This window comes from Solanum dulcamara, chromosome 7 (genome assembly GCF_947179165.1).
Source record: "Solanum dulcamara chromosome 7, daSolDulc1.2, whole genome shotgun sequence".
NCBI lineage: Eukaryota > Viridiplantae > Streptophyta > Magnoliopsida > Solanales > Solanaceae > Solanum > Solanum dulcamara.
Window position 1 is genome coordinate 62,657,258 of NC_077243.1, and position 20,391 is coordinate 62,677,648.

Consider the following 20,391-nt stretch of genomic DNA (forward strand, 5'->3'; position numbering starts at 1 on the left):
TATTTGGAAAAGGAGTCTAATGTAGTGTCTATAAATAGGGTCTTAATGTAATAATGTAGAGACACAATTCAATAATATTTTTCTCCAATATTTCTCATAGGTTACATATCAACTCAATTTTTAATAGGTTGAAATGAGTTGAGCCAATAAATAGGCGGGTCAATAACCCACCCAATCTTAAATGGGTTGGGTAGGTTGAGTTTGATTTTACCACTCCTAAATGAGACACAAGTGGTTATATATGGTGCTTTATGTTGATCAACTAAACATTATGGAGATGCTGTTTAATAATTTATTATGCATGATGATGGAGGAGTGCAAATATGAAAGCCTAGACCTCTGCATAACCCCATAGACATTAACATTCCATTAAGTAAATTTCATTCTCTAAGTTCTCTAATATTTAATGAAATAATTACTCTTAATCAGGCAAAAAAAAACTCTTAATCAGGCAAGTTTTTGAATTTTATGAGCTGATAAGGTTCCTAAAATTATTGATTTCTGTGAGAACGATTAACACAAAGTTTTCTATGGAAATGTGAACTCTGATCTTGACATCCAATGATGCAGACGTTCCAAGAGTCATTATTGGCAGCTGGAGCTGGACTTTCCTTGGTTGATTCAGTGGTAATGTCTCAGTCTATGCTGTTAGTAATATTTCAGTTTACTGGGAATACTCTGTTTAGAAGTTACAAATGTAGCAATCACTTCAGGCTGCATTTTGTTGGTAAAATCATGTCTCTCGAAGCTGGAGTAATTGCTTCATTTTATATTTTAGGTTGCAGCATCCAAAGTTAGCAAGGATCCTCCAGTCGCTTTTGCACTAATTAGACCTCCTGGTCACCATGCTGTTCCAAAGGGGGCCATGGGCTTTTGTGTTTTTGGAAATATTGCTATTGCTGCTCGTTATGCTCAACGAATGCATGGATTGAAACGTGTTTTTATCATAGACTTTGATGTTCATCATGGAAATGGAACCAATGACGCCTTCTACGAGGACCCAGATATATTTTTCCTTTCAACTCACCAAGTAAGCTACACATCACATTGAGGAAATTGCTTAGGAGATCTTTTGACATTTTTACCTGTGAAATCAACCGCTATTATAAATGTAGTTGAATACACTAAAGAACATTTGGTTTTATCTAATAATTGAGCTAGATCTAGTGATCCTGTTGGTTTTTTTAAAAGTGGGGTAGCAAAAAATATTGATTTAAACATCGCTCAAAATTTTTATTAAGCATAATAGGGCTTTTAATAGCCAACTTGAAAACATAATATGCAGAAATCTGCATAACAAAAATTCAAAAAAGGTAAAATAATCTCAACAACTAAAACAACCTAACAAAAAGAAATCTAGGCAACTCATTATGCTAAAAAATTACTGTAGTAACTAAATACAACACTCCTTTGCTTTAGATACTATAATTTTAAAAAGTTGCTCCTCCTCGATTTTTGCTTCTACTGCTTGTGCTTGAAAATTGTTTTTAAGCTTGCACACTTTCGTAATATGGCCGACTTGCTTACAATTTCCACATATTGCATTAGGTCTTCACCAATAAAATTTTTCCAAGTGTGGTTTTCTTTTGCAGTATTTGCAAAGAGGATAATTACCTTTTGTCTTTTCAGTTTTGTGCATTAAAAGCACCTTCAGTAACATTGTCTTGTCTGAAGGCTCTTCTTTGCTCTTGTGCTTGAAGAGTACTTATTAGTTCTTCGACAGAGATAGTAGAGAGATCCTTAGACTTTTTCAGAGATGAAATTTTAGATTCGAATTTCTCTGGAATTGTCTCAAGAATTTTTTTCTTCTAATTTATCATCTTTGAAGTCCTCGCCAAGCTACCTGATTTTATTAACAATCAAAGAGATTTTGTTAGAATACTTAACAATAGTTTCATCCTCTTGCATCCTAAGAGATTCAAAATCCCTTTTTAAATTCAAACTTTGCATTTGTCTGACTCGGTCACTTCCTTCATGTTCTTTTTTAGTTTTTTCCAAGCTTCTTTTGTTGTCTCACAAGCAATGATTTTAGAAAAAAATCGAATTTGCAACTGAATTTTGAATTACAGTTTTGACTTTGAATTTTTTGGTTTTTTCATCCGAATGAGATTTAATCTGGGCAAGGATAGGATTTACTGGGAGAGGTTGTAAGGGTATATCATCCATTACAACTTCTTACAGATCATAGGCTTCAAGATATGATTTCATATATACTGGTCAAATCTAATAGTTTTTGCCATTGAAAATTTTTGGGACATTTAAAGAGAGACTGTTGCTTGTTATTTTTAGGTTAAAAATTGGTTGAAAATAATTTGTGCGTTGAGAAAAGCACGGGTTGAAAATAGCCTTGGCGGGTTAAAATGGATTGAAAAATAACCCTTGCGGGTTAAAAAGTGGTTGAAAATGGTTCTTTCGAACTCATAGATCCCGTAAGATTAATTAGGCTCTACCACTGTTGGTTTTTTTTAAAAAAATGGGACAGAAAAAATTATTGATTGAAATATCGCTCAATATTTTTAATAAGCATAATAGGGCTTTAAATAGCCAACTTGAAAACAGAATATGGAGAAAATCTGAATAACAAAAATTCAAAAAAGGCTAAATAATCTCAACAACTAAAACAACCTAACAAAAATTTAAAATTTAAATTCATCCTAAATCTAGGTAACTTATTCTGCTAAAACATTACTGTAGTAACAAAAAGCAAATTCAACATATCCACAAAAATGATTATCCTTGACACTATGTTCAGTTCAATGGCGCGCGTGGGACTTGGTGATTACTCCTCAGGTGCTTTCCTTCATTTTATTTGTTACAAATGAGCAGAAATAAAACACATCAACTATGATTGTTGTCACGTCCCAAAATACCTCCTAGATGCAACTGACATCTTCCCAAAGTTCTAAAAGTGATGTGACCCATCGGAGCCCCTCGACTACAAACTAAAACCATTCCAACAAGTCCCGAAATTCATTTTCAACTTATTTTTGAAGTCTCAAAACAGATAATGAGAGACAAATACTAAAAATGAAGCTGTTTGGTAGTTACTATTATCTTGTCCAACATTAGCAAGGTTAATTTCTGGTTTGGTGGATTTGTATGCCTCTCCACTTTTTTTGGTGGAAGTGAAGATTGATGTACAAGTCATAGACAATAAAGAAAGTTTCAAGTATTTTGGGTCCATAATCCGAGGAGATGGGGAGATTGATGAGGATGTCGTGCATCATATTGGAACGAGGTGGGTGAAATGAAGTCTCGCATCCGGGGTATTGGGCGATAAGATTGTATTGCTAAGGCTTAAAGATAAATTCTATAGAGTGGTGGTTAGATCAATATTGTTGTATAAGGCAGAGTATTGGTTGGTCAAGAATGCCAACATTCAAAATATGAATGTAACAGTGGTGAAGATGCTTAAATGGATTGTGCGCTTATTGCGAGAGATATGATTAGAAACAAAGTTATACAGGGTAAGGTGGCAGTAGTTCCTGTGGCGGACAAGATAAGGGAAACGAGGTTGAGATGGTTCGTACATGTGAGGAGGAAGTGTGTGTTAGCATGATGGACAGATCGTAGGATATCTTATAGGATCTACATTAAATATTCTCGGTATGGAATATGTAAGATATATTCTAGATACTACATTTATTGTAGAGTATATGAAAAAGATATTCTAGATACTAAGTTTAGTGTAGAATATTGTGTAGCAATAGTTGTACAATATTATGTAGAATGATTTGTAGGATTTAAATTACGTGTACAATATGTCTCGTGTATAAATATCGATGTATTCTTATGTATTTGAATAACGAAGTGAGAAAATCATTTTTCAGTTTCTCTCGTGTTTTCTCTAATTTGACATGGTATTAGAGCATTCTCTTCTTTGATTCATAGAGTTCTTGATTCATTGTTACTTCCAATTTTTTTGCAAGTTTTTATTTTCTTGGTTATTCGTCAACAGTAGGTCCTAAATACTTAGGGCTCTTGGTCTTGATTATTCTTGCTATTTTTTCTTATCATTGTGTTTTTGATTTTTGCTATTAAAAAAATATGACTTCACATTAGTTTGAGTTCTTCCGTGTTCGTTCCACTGGAAAATATTATTCTCCTTGGGAATTTCATTTTCAACTATTTGTCACTGCAAAAGAATTGTGGGGCCATATAGATGGAAGTGATTCCGATCCTACAAAGTTAGGTCAGTGGAAAGTCAAGGATGCTTGGGTGATGACATGGATTTTAGGGTCAATTGACCCTCTTATCGTCCTTAATCTCAGGCTATAAAAGACTGCAAAGGCCATATAAGATTATTTGCATAAGGTCTACAGCCAAGACAAATAGCACAAGACGTTTTTAGCTAGAGCATGAAATTGCTAATTACTCTCACGAAAGTCTCTTTGTTCAGGATTATTTTTCTAGATTTCAGAACTTATGGGCTAAATTCACTAATATTGTTTACGGTGAAATACCAACTGAATCTCTTTCTATAATTCAAGCAGTTCATGAGCAAAGCAAGCAAGATCAATTTCTTTTTGATGAAATTGTGATTTGATTTTGATAGTGTTTGCTCTAACTTGATAAATTGTGGTCTGTCTTCCTCCTTAGATATCAGTTTTAGGGAAATACTTCGTGAAGAGCAGCGTCTTCTCACACAAAACATTTTCAAGCAAAAAATCTACACATTGTTGGCTTTGCTGCTCAAGGAAGAAGAAAATGGTAGGAATAAGCAAAACTCAATGTTATAGTTGCAAGCAATATGCTTCAGTAAAGAAGTGTGAGAGGCTGATTATAACAAGAGTTGGGACAAATAGAGGTATAGGCCGAATAAGAACCAGGTGTGTGTGTGTGTGTGTGATTGGATAGGACATGTGGCAACTTTAGCTTATTGAGGACATGACTCTAGATAGCAAGGTGTGAAAAGACAGAATTAAGCTAGAAGGTTAGTAGGTAGCTGAGGCCCGAGTGTCGTCGGTCTAGGGGTATACATAGGTCGGTTTGGTTTGGTTTTTCTCTAAAATATAACTAAACCAATTATATCGGTGTATTAAATCTATAAACCAATCAAACCAACATAAAGTTGATTTTTTCAGTTTCGATTTTAGTCGTTTTTTTTTGTTTTCTAGTTTTTTCAGTTTTCTTATAATATGCGGTGATTAAATAAGAGATCAAATATATTTTCACTTACCCGAGCGATAGGCTAGAAATAATTACGTTAAATGATTAGGAATGTTCAAAAAGACTTAAAAATTCACATGGCTATAAAATACTTTCACTGATATATCAACGTTCAATATGTTAAATTTATAAGATTAAAGGTTGCAATCAAACTGAATACAAAACAAAATATTTACAAATTTTTACAAGTCCAAATTTGACTTGTAATATTTGTTTGGTTTAGGCTCGGTTTGACTTTTTTTTTAAATACCAAATCAAACGAAGAGTGATCAATATTTTTTTAAACACCAAATCAATCAAACAAAACCACAAGTCGATTTTTTTTCGGTTTGACTTGATGGCTTGGCTTGTACACCCCTACTTGTCACACTTTGTGTGGAAGAGGCATAGAGCTAATCTCCTCTGCACTTCTCCTTATCAGTAGTATTATTTAGTAATCACGTAGTTTCTTATTTTCAATGTGTATTACTATCTTGCTTCATTTTCCTTGTATCTTGTTATTAGACAGAGGGAGATGATTGGACATGACATGTACCTGATTAAGCTTACTGAGGACATGACCCTAAATAGGAAGGGAAGGCGAGGATTAGGCTAGAAGGTTAGTAGGTAGCCGAGTATTGTAACACTTTGTTTGAGAGAGGCACGGGGCTAACCTCCTCTCCGCTTCTCCTTATTAGTAGTATTATTTAGTAACCACACCGTTTCTTTTCTTCAATGTGTATTACCATCTGTTGCTTCATTTGCCTTGTATCTTGTTATTTGTTGTCATATTTTTGTGCCACCATGCTTCAGATTATCCTCTTTTCTTTCGAGCCGAGGGTTTATCGGAAACCTCTCTACCCCACAAAAGGTAGGGGTAAGGTCTGCGTACATCCTACCCTCTCAAGACCCCACTTGAGGAATCACACTGGGTATGTTGTTATCTTCTTTTACTTACTACATAAGAAACAATCTTCACCCCTGCTTCTGCGTTCCTCCTTTCACCTCAACCAAACATTGTGTTTAGAGGAAAACGGGATTTCTGTCATTATATGCCAGCTATGCACCTCGATGTGTAGAATTAATACAGTCTGGAACTTAACAATTGCATGGATTTTATCACTCATGCTCAGTTATGCTTGGATCGATGTAGGCTGGAAGTTATCCAGGGACTGGTAAGATAGATCAAATTGGTTGTGGAAGTGGTGAAGGATCAACACTAAATCTCCCTTTACCTGGAGGATCAGGTGATACAGCAATGCGAACAGTTTTTGATGAAGTTATTGTACCATGTGCTCAAAGGTTCAAGCCAGATATAATCCTTGTTTCAGCCGGGTAATTTTCTTGTCTGTCAAGATAGTCTCAACATTTGGAATATAAAAAGGAAACATATGACTTAAACACAGTTCCTTTTACTTTTCTTACTGTTCTGCTACTGTGTGGTTCCTTTTTTTTTTGGACGTGAATAATGGATCATGTATTATGCTTGTGTTGTCTGCTAAACTGGCAATGTAGTGAGGTGGGAATATTTGGTCTAATTACTACTATCATGCCTCATATATTTGGTTTCTGGTCTTGAAATGTTGTTAGCAGAAAAGGATGTAGTCTTTGCTAGGCATGTCAAAATAACACTGCCTACTGTATTTAGAATGTTAAAACATTAAGATAGGACTTCCTGATTTCTTATACAAGTGTAACAGTAATTCGATTAATGTGTCGTCTAGAATTTTCAGGTATGATGCCCATCTGTTGGATCCCCTTGCCAGCTTGCAGTTCACAACAGGAACATATTACATGCTAGCCTCTAACATTAAGCAACTTGCAAAAGATTTGTGTGGGGGACGTTGTGTGTTTTTCTTAGAAGGGGGGTATAATCTCAGTTCTCTGTCAAATTCAGTTGCAGAATCATTTCGTGCTTTTCTTGGGGAGCGGAGCCTGGCTGTAGAGCTAGATGATCCATCCTACTTGCATGAAGAGCCATTGAAGAAGGTGAAGCAGATCATTGAAAAAGTGAAGCACATACATGCCTTTTGAAAGCTTATATTGGCAGTGCTCTATAATTGTTATACAGCTTTGTATAGGACACCGTGATTTTTCTATAATTAGTATACAGCTTTTTTTAGGACACCATTTTTTCCCGGTGTCATACCTTAAGGCATAAACAGTTTGTATATTATCGATGTCTGTGATTAAGTTGGGTATTTCTTCCCTCATAAAGTATTTTAGATTTCAATGTTTGTTTTTTCTCAGGTGTTTTAACTGATCAACTTTTTTCTTACTGTACTGCTACAAATTTTAAAGATAGTTCACTCGTTCCCTCTATCGTTTTCAACAAAGCATGGTTCATCTTTGACTAGCTGTTTTTGTTTCCAATTTGTCTTTTTTAGCTTGTTCATAAATATATATATATATATATATATTCCAAGAGTACTTTATTTGGCCTGCTGTGTTAACTTTTCGGTTTGCCTCAAAGGCTCTTATTATATAGGAGATAGACTTGCTGAAGAGACATTGGATGTTTAGATTCCAAATATTATCAATTTTGAGCAAGCAGTACTTATTTTGAATGTTGGAATGTCAATATTTCTACATGTAATTTAAATTTAATTTCCTTTATCTCATCACAAAGATTAGTGCAGTGCAGTATTTTCTTTGATATTGTGAGAACTGTTGTGAATTTTGATTTATTTCTCTATCCTCTTCATTGTACACTTCCTCAATCTTGGCATCATCAACCAAAATTTGGTTGTATGATTTAACTCTCCATTTTTAGCTTCTTAATTTGGCTTATTAATTCTCTTTCAACTCACACAACTCATCTAGTTTGTTGAGTGTGAAGCGCAGCAATCATTGCACTGATTTTAGTTTACAAGTCATGAATAGCACTATCAAATTGAGTGATCTCTTGTTCAAAATCATTTTTTCCTTCTATTAGTGTCTCATCCCATTTATAATGTTTTCATAGAAACCCCCAAATCCCTATAATAATTGTCTGTATGTATCCATAATACGAGCACCATGTTCCACATCTTTCACTTTGTTGCTTCTATCAAAATTATAAGCATTACTAGAATCATCGTAATAAGATTGAAGGAGGATAACAATACTTAAGGACAATTTTTCTTAAAACTAACACCATCGCACTCATCATGCTATCCCCTTTTTTATCTTCACAACACTATCTCCCTTTTCACAATGCTCATCAAAATTTCAAGCTTGGGGTCTAGTACTAAACATGTACGTCGCATACCTCTCACATACTTTACTAATTCACAACTACGAGATAAAATTAAGAAACACTCATCCTCTTATGATATCATGACAAGTACTCGATCTCTACCTCAAAGTCTGGCTAATTATAATCTCAATCACATTCCCTTTTACAACCTAAGTACTATCCACCCACTCATTATACCTCCTTGCCTAGTAAGGCTCATAACACTATGAATATCCTGGGCTCTCCCTTCAAAATTATAAGCCTAGCTTAGATCTATTACTTTATGACTACTTTGTTTTTCTGTTCAACACATATACTTGGTCTTTACTAACATAATGACACCTTAACATAAAACTCCTCTCTTGGTTTGAGTGTACTCTAACTCATTCTAACTAACAACTTCTCTTCTACCTTCTATCATGAAAATCAGACGATACTTACTATATTTTTAGTCAAAATCCAAAAGAGACTTCACTTATGACTCTCATTACTTACCTTATAGATACATAACTAAGGTTACATGCCTCAATCAACCACCATTCTTGCTATTTGGTTTCTACTCCTCTAACTCCATCTTTCTAGCTCTAGGATCATTCAACTAATTATAACTTAAAATACCTCAAATCATATTCTTTCGGGTGGTAACACTAAGCACTTAGCGACATAACTTTCCTCTCAGGGATAACATCTGAAACAAGGTTTAGAGAAGACAGTCTGGGAATACATCTTGCTTTGGCTCAAACGCATGATTCACATGAATAAGAGTGCATTATTTTGAATCAATAAGTTTACGCACACTAATGGGCTCTTCTCAAGCCCTTGTGCAATCTCTTTACTCTCTGAATACTTTATATGAAAGTAACTCATCAATAAGGATCTGAGCTTTAATGTTTCAACCACCTTGAGTATGACGGGTAGTTGAATGAATCTAAGAAACGCACGAATCTGGATAGGTTCCTTGGAGAACAACTCTGTGGCACAATTTAGAATTTAAAAGAAGGGAAACTTTTCTTAAATGTCCATAGTCTCTCATTTATAGGAGTGGGGCCCTCATAACCATAAATAAGATCCTACAGACACGGCTTCATAGACACCCTAGGACACTTGAACTCTGTGCTCTGATACCAAGTTTGTCATGCCCCGATAGGGTACCTTAGCCGTGGCCGACACTCCGAGACCATTACTGGCCCCAAGCAAACCACTTGGTCTGATCACTCATGCAATCACTCTGCGAAAGACTCGACTCATAGAAAATTAACTCAAGTAGGCATTTAAAAACATCTTCATCAATAAGTAAATAATATATTTAAAATACTCAAAGTATAGTGTAACTCAATGTCATAAACTCAATAATGAAATTATGGTTTAAAAATAGACTCTGAAAGAATCCTTCTACTCAACTCTACTCTGTCTATGAAGCCTCTAACTGACTTGTAAGAAGGTGCCAAGACAAGTCCATGACTACCTCAAAGAACCACTAAATAATAAAAGAATAACTGGAAGGAAAGGAGCTCCTCTGAATGCAAAGAGGTCTCACCAAAAACTGGAGAAGTAGTTCCTCAATGATGAGCCTGTTGATGATCTCTAATACCCGTGTCTGCATCATAAAATGATGCAGTACAAATGACGTCAGTACATGGAATGTACGAGTATGTAATATAGCTGAAAGGAAACTTACTCAAAGATATTCAACTTAACTCAAATCAACTCAAGGGACTCATTCTGAAATGACTCAACTCAATAAAGCATAAAATAAAATAATATAATGTATTAAATTATATGCAATAATTGATGAAGCTCAGCATATAAAAATATGATATTTTACTCTTGGTGAGTTTCTCTAACCGACAATCATCACTTATGAGCTAGTGATGGTACAATACTTTGCACTGCCGCTGCCGCAGCCGTCCAATACCCTGCTAGGGTAAGGGACAATCACCTTCATTGGATCCCAAATCAATCAAAGTCCATCACTTTGGGACTTAGAGAGGCATAGCCTCTATCCTACACTAGCTACATTGTTTATGGGGTTTGAGTTGCCTCTACTCTTATCCCATATCAGTGCTCAACTACTCCCAAAGTACTTTATTATGCTCATATACATCAAGTGAGAAAAATACTCAATTAACTCATTTAGTCTCTTTTGGACTTAGATCAAAATCAACTCATCCTAACTCAAAGAATACATTTAAAGCACAATTTAATTCATCAACTCAACCTCAAAATAGATAGTTTAATATAATAATGCTCAACTTGTTTATACTCAAAATAATCATGCTCAAAATAATAATTAAGAGTCTTCTCAAACTCATGCTCAAAATAATAATTAAAACACTTCTAAAACTCATTTAAACTCAATGCTAATGCTCTTTCAAAACTCAATAAAATGTGCATGGACTCAGTTTAAATCATACTTCGTTTAATGTATGAAAACCATTCTCATCAACTCAAAATAAATACATGTTAATACAATGATCATCAACTCAACTAGTGTTCATGTGAATGGATCCATAAACAACAATATCAAGAATTCAAGGTGTATAAATAATAATAATCTCGATGCATGATTATATAGAACTCAATGAAAGAAGAAATTACTCATTTAGAACTCAAGAAACTAGGGCTAAAACTCAACTCAACTCTTTAATGATAGAATTTAGATGTAGGGCGCATGTATGAACTCAATACAATGCTATGATTAGCCTTACATACCTGGATGATTTATATTACAATCGAAATTTGAAAAAACTAGCTTTCTTGGAGAAAACCTTTGATCTTAGAACCTTGATGCTTGATCTTGAGAAAAAAAACTCCTTTATGAAGTTTTTAGAGTGGAAGAACTTGGGAAAACCTTGGGTGAAGGGGTTCTCTTTGATTCTCGAATTTTTGACTTGAAAGATTTGGGATTCTTGATGAAGGAGAGGAATCCTAGGTTAGTTTTTAGAGAGTTTCTTGATACTAAATTGTTTAGATTGATGATTATGAAAGGAAAACTAGTTAGTGGAATGATATATTCCTTCAAAACACTCAAAAATAACTTAGAATAGGGTTAAAAAGCTTTGGAAAGGACCAAATAACCTTGGGACGTGTGCATGAAGTTGTTGGAAAATTGTATAGGAAGCCTTTCACGGAAGCCTTCATGGACGGTGAACGTCTTCAAGGCTCGTGAAAGGGGTTGTGAACAGGCAACTGCTTGACAGGGCTTCACTAAAATGAGCATAAATTTTTACTCTAAACTCCAAATGAAGCAGACTTGAAGGAGTTGGAAAGAAAACTCAAAGACCTTTAATTTGACAGGTCATAGAACACCTAATTCTTTATATACAAAAAGTTATGATTACGTAAAGTTGACCCTTGCATGAACTAATGCGAAAAACTTAACTGGTAAAATGGTTTTGAACTCAACTTAGTACTAGATGTCTCTTATGACCCTAAATAACCTCTAATACACTTCCCACTCATTGTAATGAACCTTAAAACATAAGTACAAGTAGGACACTACCTGATTCAATATTAGATACTTACGACAAAAGATTCAGATTCTTTAAGGGAAAGTTATGGCGTGTTACACAAAACATACTCAAAAGAAACAATTGTTACAACAAAATAATACAATAGTCAAAGTGCAAGAAACATCAAATAGTTATAAGACAAAAACTCCAAAAGTAATTCAACGACTACTAATATGAAGGAATAAGCTACACAACTCTCAACTATCTAACTAACCCTCTACCCTAATTTGTATCCTCCATAACCACCTATGTAAGGTCATTGTCACGCTCTGATTCTATACCCTAGGTGTGGTCGACACTCAAAAACCATTGCTGGTTCCTAAGTAAATCCTTGGCCCGACTGTCTCACTAAGAGGAAAACTTTAACTCATAAAAGACACTCAAATGGGCACAATATGTGTAAAAAGAAATTTAAATTCTCAAATTAGTATCTCTATGCTCAAGTGTATATATGCAAGATAATATTTCAATGTTCTCAAAACATAACTCAATGTATAACAACAACTCAAATGATTAAACTAGACTCTGAATAACTAGTCTATGAAATAGGTACCGGAACAGGCTCATGGCTACCTCAAGCTGATAAGTAATAACTAAAAAGTAAACTCTCAGAAACGCCTCTGAATGCGAAGAGGTCTCACCAAGGATGAGTAGAAAGCTGGATCTTCAACGATGCATCTGTTGAGGATCTCTATCACCTATGTGAAAAATGATGCAGGTCGAATGACGTCAGTACATGGAATGTTTGAGTATGTAAAATAGAAAAAGGAAACTTACATCAGGATAATCAACTCAAGGAATCAACTCTCAGAATGGATCAACTCAAATAAACATGCATTATAATCAAAGACAATGCTTTAAAAGGGATATATACTCATATCTGGATCCACAACCTTTCAGTACCTTTCTCGGATAAGGGACGCATACTCATCTCTGGATCTAATAAAACTCCTCTTTTGGGACAATGAGGAGTCGTCCAAATGAACGGTATGAACCTATCCTACGCTGGCTACTTAGTTTATGGGGTTCAAGTTGTTCTATATTCTTATCCAAATCACTGCTTAATACTACTCACAAAATATAATTTATTATGCTCATAACTCAAGTAAGTATATTTACTCAATTAACTCATTTAGTCACTTTTGGACTTAGCTCAACTCGACTCTTTTCAACTCATCTCAAAATAGGTGTTTAAGTGAATTAAAACTCAACTCGTTTGTACTCAAATTACTCATGCTCAAAAGAATGGTTAAGAGACTTCTCAAACTTGACTTAACACATGCTCAAACTCTTTCTCAAAACATATGATGAAAATAATCATTCTGTACTCAAAACAATGCATAAAATATTAAGTGCAAACTCTATTTGGGTCCATGTGAATGTAAACATGAATCTATAATCCAAAGAAAACTCAACTCATGATATCATCAATGTATAATTGAATATATATATAAGAACTTAATGGAATTTATATAGATAACTCAAGAATTCGCATTATAGGAATTGAAAACTCAAACTTGAAACTCAACTTGACTATATAGAGATGTAGGGAACGAGGATGAACTTAGTCCAACATTATGATAGGATTAAATACCTAGAATGAAGATTGATTAAGCAAAAATCAAAGACTTTGGTTGAAACTCTTGAACTCTAGCTTCTGTTTTTCTCTCCTATCCTTGCTCTCAAAAGTTCTAAGTGTTAATGAGAGAAAACCCCTTTGGATAATAATAAGGAACTAAATTTAGCCCTAAAATGGCTTGGGTTAAGTTTGGAAAAAGACCGGAATAACCTTAAAAAATAACTGACGACCCCCCCTTTATGCAGGTTGTTCGAGCTCGCCTTCCTAGTCGGCGAGTCGCCGACCTCTAGCCTTACTCGCCAATCTACCTATACTCTGATGAAAATTCCTCTAAATAAATTAGTAAGTTATCCTAGATCGCCGACTATTTCAGCGAGTCACCGAAAAGGTCATCCCCCTCGCCCAAACTCCCATCATTCCTACCAACCTCTCTGAATAATTTGGCGAGAAAACTCAGCTCGCCAAGCATGACCTTCTCGCCAAATTTCCTTCCCTTCTGAGAAAATTCTTTGATTATTTTAGAGAGGTCCAATAGCTTGCCTAATTTCCTTGATGAATCGCTGAAGCATCCCTATCTCACCAAAAAGGTCCTCTCTTCCTGAGTCAAGTTCATAGGACCATTGAGCGAGCTTACTTGTCTCTTGGCGAGTCACCAAGGCACGGTTTGCGAGTCTCCAACCATTTGGTGAACCTCGGCTTAATTCATTCCAATGTTTTCCTATTTTAAAACTCAACTTTTCAACCTATTTCCCTCTAGACTCATTAACTTATTCTAGGCTAGAATAGTACAGGGTGTTATAGTCATGTCCACAATAAACTGAAGAAGCATCATATTTTATCTAATCACCTCTACCCATTCTTCAGTTTACCAAACCTCTCTTGTAATCATCTATAGTTAATCTCTCACACCTATGCACTGTGCTATCCAAGCATCTCCTTCTTACATGCTCGAACTATCTCAGTCTCGCTTCTCGCATCTTGTCCTCCTTCGAGGTCACTCTTACCTTTCCTAGATATCTCCATTTTTAATCTTAAATCACCTAGTATTCCCATACATACTGTAACACCCTGTGTTATACTAACCTAAACTAGGCTCAATAATGATGAGAAATAATTGAGGAAAAAGACTGACCCTGTGGACTACGGGTGTCCTCTATGATTCTAGGGTACGACTCGTAGACCCTGACAATACTTAGTGGAATTGGAGAATACTCCCTACAAATGGACCTTACGACACGTAAGGATATTGATTACTCATAGAAATGTGTCGTAGAGTCGATGCTTGACTTCTGAGAAACATTACCCTCAGTACTTTAGGTATGATTCAACATAAAGAATTGTAGAAAGGTTTTCGAGTCATAGAAATGACTCGTAGAACCCCTTTGACACTTGGTCAAATTTCAGTAAGGGAATTCACTCCTATAAGTTGAAATGACGAGTCGTTGAACCTCTTACGAGTCGTAGATACAACCCATAGAGAAACTTCAGAGACTTAGAAATTTCAACTTCTGAGAAACATGCAGGACGAGTCGTATTTAAGACTCGTTGAGTGGCCTACAACTCATAGACCTGAGTCATAGACCCTTAACCTTTTCCATCCCAGTTCCACGATTAAAGATGACGACCGATAGAAATTTCTACGAGTCGTAGAAACAATTCATAGAGGACCAATTTTAGTTTTTAACGAATGGTAGATTGGTCTTTTTTCACCCTTCCCAAACAAAAACCCTGATATATTCGGACTAAATTAAGTCCCTTATCAGTACCTAGAGCCCATTTGGATGGGCTTATAAGTTGGTCAAACCAACTTATAAGCCCTTTTTAGCTTATTGTGGTGTTTGACTAATGTTAAATTTAAGCTATAAAATTATTCAAGTCACCCAAAAATGAAAAGTTATAAATCCTAACTTTTTTTGGAGGGCTTAAAGCCATTTTATTTGACAATGGAAATTACTTCTATATCCCTTATATTTTATTTTAATTCCCAAAGTATCCTCTTTAACCCTAAAATTTACATCTATTTTCCTCATTTCTTCAGCCAACGTCACAGACAAATTCTCCCACCAATAAGATCCCTCTTCTTCTTCCTCTGTCACTCCACAATCTCTCCATTGTAGATCTCAGAAATCTCCTTTTGAGGTAAGTTAAATCTCTGCATATCTTCATTTTCTTGTTTTGCATTTCTTGTTTACTGGTAAAACTACACAATCTTGCGAGCCATATGTTACATGTAGGATTGGTGACTTTCCTTCATGGCTTTAATTATTCTATATTGGGTTAGTTGACAGGGAATGGTTTATAATTATAAAATATTAAATGGTTGACCAGTTTGCTACATTGGGTTTGTTTTTATTTCTAAAGTGTGGCATAGCGATCTTTTCCCATTTCTACTATCTACATTTGAGCAGGAGCTTTTGAACTTATTCTCTTTCAAGATTTTCTCTTAGCCAACAGTGGTGGTTTTTCTATAGCATTGTCAGTTTCTTTATTTCAAGCACCATAAATACAGATATATGATTTTTGATAACTTTATTGGGCTTCTAATTATTTTAATTAATGTAATTTCAAAGTTAAAGCTTTTATATCCTAAGTATCGACTCCTGCTTGTTGCTTATGATCAAAATGGATGTAGACGAGTCTTGTAGTCATCTATTTTAAATGCATAACCTGTTGAAATTTGTTATGTAGTGACATTCAAGAGTTCATATTAATGTAAGTTGTTGCTTTCTTTTGAAACAAGCCTTAAGTTGTTGCCTTCTGTATCATGACTACCGCCTCTATTTTTTGTCAAAAAGAAGACTCTGTCAGAATATGTCTTAACTCAAAGGAGGAATAAGTGATAATGCTCCTTTTTGCTGGTTTAGGATAAGGTCAAATATTGTTAATGAGTTTTCGAGCAGTTTTAGGGAGAGATAGATAGCAGGATGGTGTTTTTTTGGGATAAAGATTGCTCCTACTGCTCTTGCTCCTGCGGCTGCAGCTGCTGCTTCCACTTATTCTTTTGATGTTGCAGAGTTCATGAATGTTTATTTATCCTTTCTTCAGATTGTTTACATTCAATCATGTCAGAAACTAGTAAAGCATGAAGTAATGCTAAGTGGATGATGATGCCAACATTAAATTTATAGATTTATGTGAAAATGAGATTAGACAAGGACGTATACCACACACTTATTTAAATAGAGATGGATGGAATAATGTTATTGAAGGATTCAATAGAGCCACAGGAAGAAACTACGATAAAAAACAAATGAAAAATTATTGGGATAACATGAAAAAAGATTGGATTCTTTTTAAGAAGTTGATGAGAGGGGAGACACATTTAGGATGGGATGCCACAAAAAATACAATTATGGCAGATGATGATTGGTGGGAGCAAAAAATTAAGGTACATCTCTTACATTTTTCTATATGTCTTTCTTTTTTCTTTCATTGTTAAATTGCTTGGTTAGTTTAAAGTAGTTTTTAATTTTGTTGTTACAGGAGGATGATTGATACAATAAGTTTAGGAAAATAGATCTTTCACTTAAATGGTATTGCTATGATGCGTTCTTTTCTGATATTGTTGCTACCGGAGAAAGAACACGTGCAATGAATCAAGAATAAATGTCTGGCATCGGAGTAGATCTTGATGAAGAAGGAATAAATAATATTGATAGCTATGACAAAGAACACTTTATCAATCCTAGTGATGAAGGGAATGATGAAAGTGATGATATAGAGAATGTGGATTCTATTATGTTTCCTAAGCCTTCACTTAAAAGATGAGGTTCAATTGATGATACTGGCACTGGCAATCAAGTCAAAAAAATAAGCCAAAATCTAGTGCGGCATCATTGAGAGAGGATATACACTCTTTAGTGGAGTTTATGTCTAGTAAAAGCACTACTACATCCCCTTCGATAGATGATCCCGTCATCGATAAGTGTATGAATATGTTGGAAAATTTTTCTGATATTCCTCCTGGAAGTGAAAAGTACAACTATGTTTGTAACATGTTTCTTAAGAAGGATGTACGTCAAGTGTTTCTTAAGATGGAAACTGATGAAGCTCGGAAATCTTGGTTGGAGTATAACTATCAGTTACACCTTGATAAAATGGGATGATTGTGTTGCTATGGTTAAATATTTTTATTGTTTAATGTTCAAACATTATGGTTGTGTTGATATTGTGGTTGTGCTTGTAAACTTTATGTATTGTTAATGTTGTGTTGACGTTGTGGTTGTTTTCTTAGACCTTATCGTTATTGTTATTGTGTTGGCTTTAATAAATGTGGGAACTTTATGCATTGTTGTGGTTGTTTTTATTTGATGGAATAGTAATTTGAGATTTACAATGTGATTTTCCAGAGATAAAAATGAGTGCATTAAAAACGATGGAGTTTCTAAAAATTCTTGAAATTGGGTTGTTGAAAAAACTTTCATTCTTTACTAATTTGAGGCATTTCCATTTTCAGTTAAATGGAGAGATGGAATATTAGCAATGTGGTATCTCCTCATTTAAGTGATTTGTTAGATGACGAAGATCAAGAACTAGAAGAGATTCTGAGAGAGCAGAAGGAGTGGATGGCTTTATGTCATATAACAGGTAAATACATTTTGATGTATTGTGAAAGATACCTATGAAAAGAACCTTTTCGTACATCAATGCGCTCTGGAAATGAGTTTATCCAAGAGATATTATGAGGAAATGAGACTCATTGTTATGAAAATTTCCGACTGAAAAAGGCGGTGTTCATTAATCTATCCAATGACCTAACTGATAAATATGGGCTTAAACCCACTCGTGGAATGTCTATACATGAAATGTTAGGCATATTCTTGATGATTTGTGCACATGGAGTTGGAAATCAAATGATACAAGATATCATTCAACCACATCCAAATTATAATGATGGTTGCGATGCTCACAAGTCATGTAAACAAAGATATCTCCCTTTCTTTAAAGTAAGTAACTCGTTTATGACAATTCATTTAACTAAGATGCTTTACTAGTTATAGCTACTGGCCAACTTTATTAAATTTCATTTAACTAAAAAGTTCATGACATACTAACTAATTAACATAGAACAAAATGCACCATGCCTTACTTAAATTAGTAGTTTAAATATTAAATATTAAATAAATCAACGTCACATAATTTGTTGAAATGTTGTGTTCAATCTATCTCTTCTATAAACATCACAATTTTTCTTTGACTCAATCAATTCAATTAATACCCTTCTAAACCTTCTTAATATATTTGCATCAAGTTGACCAAAATATGGCATAATACTAAAAATGTCTCTTAATTTACATTTACTTCTTGTAGGACTGTATTGAAGCAATTGATGGCACACATGTTAAAGCTAGATTACCGCAAGGTCAAGAGATACCATGTATTGGACGTAAAGGTTATCCATCTCAGAATATTCTTGCCTTTGTTGATTTTAATATGTGTTTTACATTTGCATGGGCTGGGTGGGAAGGAGTAACTCACGATAGTCGTATATTTGCTGAGGCCCTTCGTAGAGAAGAGCTCAACTTTCCACATCCAAGCGGAAACAAATATTATCTAGTTGATGCAGGATATTCACACATGAAAGGATACAATGCTCCATACAAAGAAAATAATGTAAGATATCACCTAGCTGAATTTCGCCGTGGTGCAACTCGACAATTGCGAGAGACAAGAGGATGCATTGAGAAATTTAACTATTTACACTCTTCTTGTAGAAATGTAGTAGAGCGCACATTTGGCATTTGAAAAGAAAGATGGTCTATTTTGAGAGACATCCATACTATCACATTGACACACAAAGGGACATCATACTTGCTACTACGGCCATTCACAATTATATTAGAAAGAAATGCAATATGGATGATGCATTCCAAACAGCCGAGAATGTAGATGATATTAGCATAACTTCAAGAGCTAAAAATGTAGATGTCGAAGATGTAGGAGAACAAAATGATGTCTATTGGATGGGGTTTCATGATATGATTGCTAGTGACATTTCTAATGCTTGATGCTTGTATTATATGAATATTTTCCACTTCTTGTATTTATAGTGGAGTGGTTTTGGTTGGAAACAAAAGATACTAAAGCAACCATATTACTCTAACAAACTTTATTAGAAAACGTAAATGGGACATGTAATTATAATGAAATTAACTTAAATAAATATTTTATAGTGGAAGTGATTTTACATTAGAAATTACTTTTGATTAAAATCAACTTTAGAGTTTAAAAATCATTTAAATCAACTTATTATGGTGTTAACAACTTTAAGGGTATTTCAGTCATTTTGATAGAACAACACTTATTTGCCAAACACATCAATAACTTATTTTCAGCATAAGCATTTTATCCAAACACTCAACTGGTTATTTATAAAAATAACTTTCAGCACTTAAAAGTTATAAAAACAGTTCATACATAAAAATTATTTTTCAAGCCCATCCAAATGGGCTCCTAGTATGCATAATACTCTCATTAACACTTAGATTATTTGAGAGCGAGAATTTGAGAAGAGGAGAAATGTTAGGGTTCAAATTCTTCAAGCGAGGTCTTCGAGTTCTTGATTGTTCTTCGTTCTAGGTATGTAAGGCTAAACTAAAGCATGAATTTTGTTCTTGCATGTGCCCATGATTGTGATAGGTAGATTCTGAATGGATTCAGTCCCCATTAATTTGTTATTGAGAAGTTCCTTTCTAAAATTTACATATTTTAATGATTATTGATAAGTTCATTCTTTTCATGAATGAATTTCCTTGAACGTATGATTTGAACTACTTGTTTCATATAACCCAAGAGCATGTTGATTGATATTGAATTGTATATGCCTAAGGATTGAGTCTAGAGCCTTGAACTTGCGAATGTATGATTGCGACTGTGATATGAGTATGATGATAGTGTTGATGAACTGATAGTCCAATATATTTTTATTATTGAAC

At 34.5% G+C, this 20,391-nt stretch overlaps 2 protein-coding genes and 1 pseudogene across 4 annotated transcripts in view; all 3 read left to right on the forward strand.

Moving 5' to 3' along the window:
- Positions 1-7,468, forward strand: part of LOC129894327 (histone deacetylase 14, chloroplastic) — a 43,797-nt gene extending 36,329 nt beyond the window's left edge. Inside the window, exons 6-9 of one of the 3 annotated variants that reach the window (XM_055969965.1) lie at positions 571-627; positions 779-1,030; positions 6,302-6,483; positions 6,873-7,468. In XM_055969965.1, coding sequence (XP_055825940.1) covers positions 571-627; positions 779-1,030; positions 6,302-6,483; positions 6,873-7,182 — 801 coding nt within the window. In that variant the 3' untranslated portion in view covers positions 7,183-7,468. The remainder of the gene's footprint in view (positions 1-570; positions 628-778; positions 1,031-6,301; positions 6,484-6,872) is intronic. The other 2 variants (XM_055969966.1, XM_055969967.1) reach the window with 2 other exon arrangements.
- A 9,050-nt stretch (positions 7,469-16,518) lies between these two features.
- On the forward strand, positions 16,519-17,562 carry LOC129894785 (L10-interacting MYB domain-containing protein-like; annotated as a pseudogene).
- A 354-nt stretch (positions 17,563-17,916) lies between these two features.
- On the forward strand, positions 17,917-19,201 carry LOC129894786 (uncharacterized). The gene is made up of 2 exons (XM_055970428.1): positions 17,917-18,043; positions 18,780-19,201. Exons 1-2 carry the CDS (start codon positions 17,917-17,919, stop codon positions 19,199-19,201), a joined length of 549 nt encoding a protein of 182 aa, XP_055826403.1.
- The last annotated feature ends 1,190 nt before the right edge of the window (positions 19,202-20,391 follow it).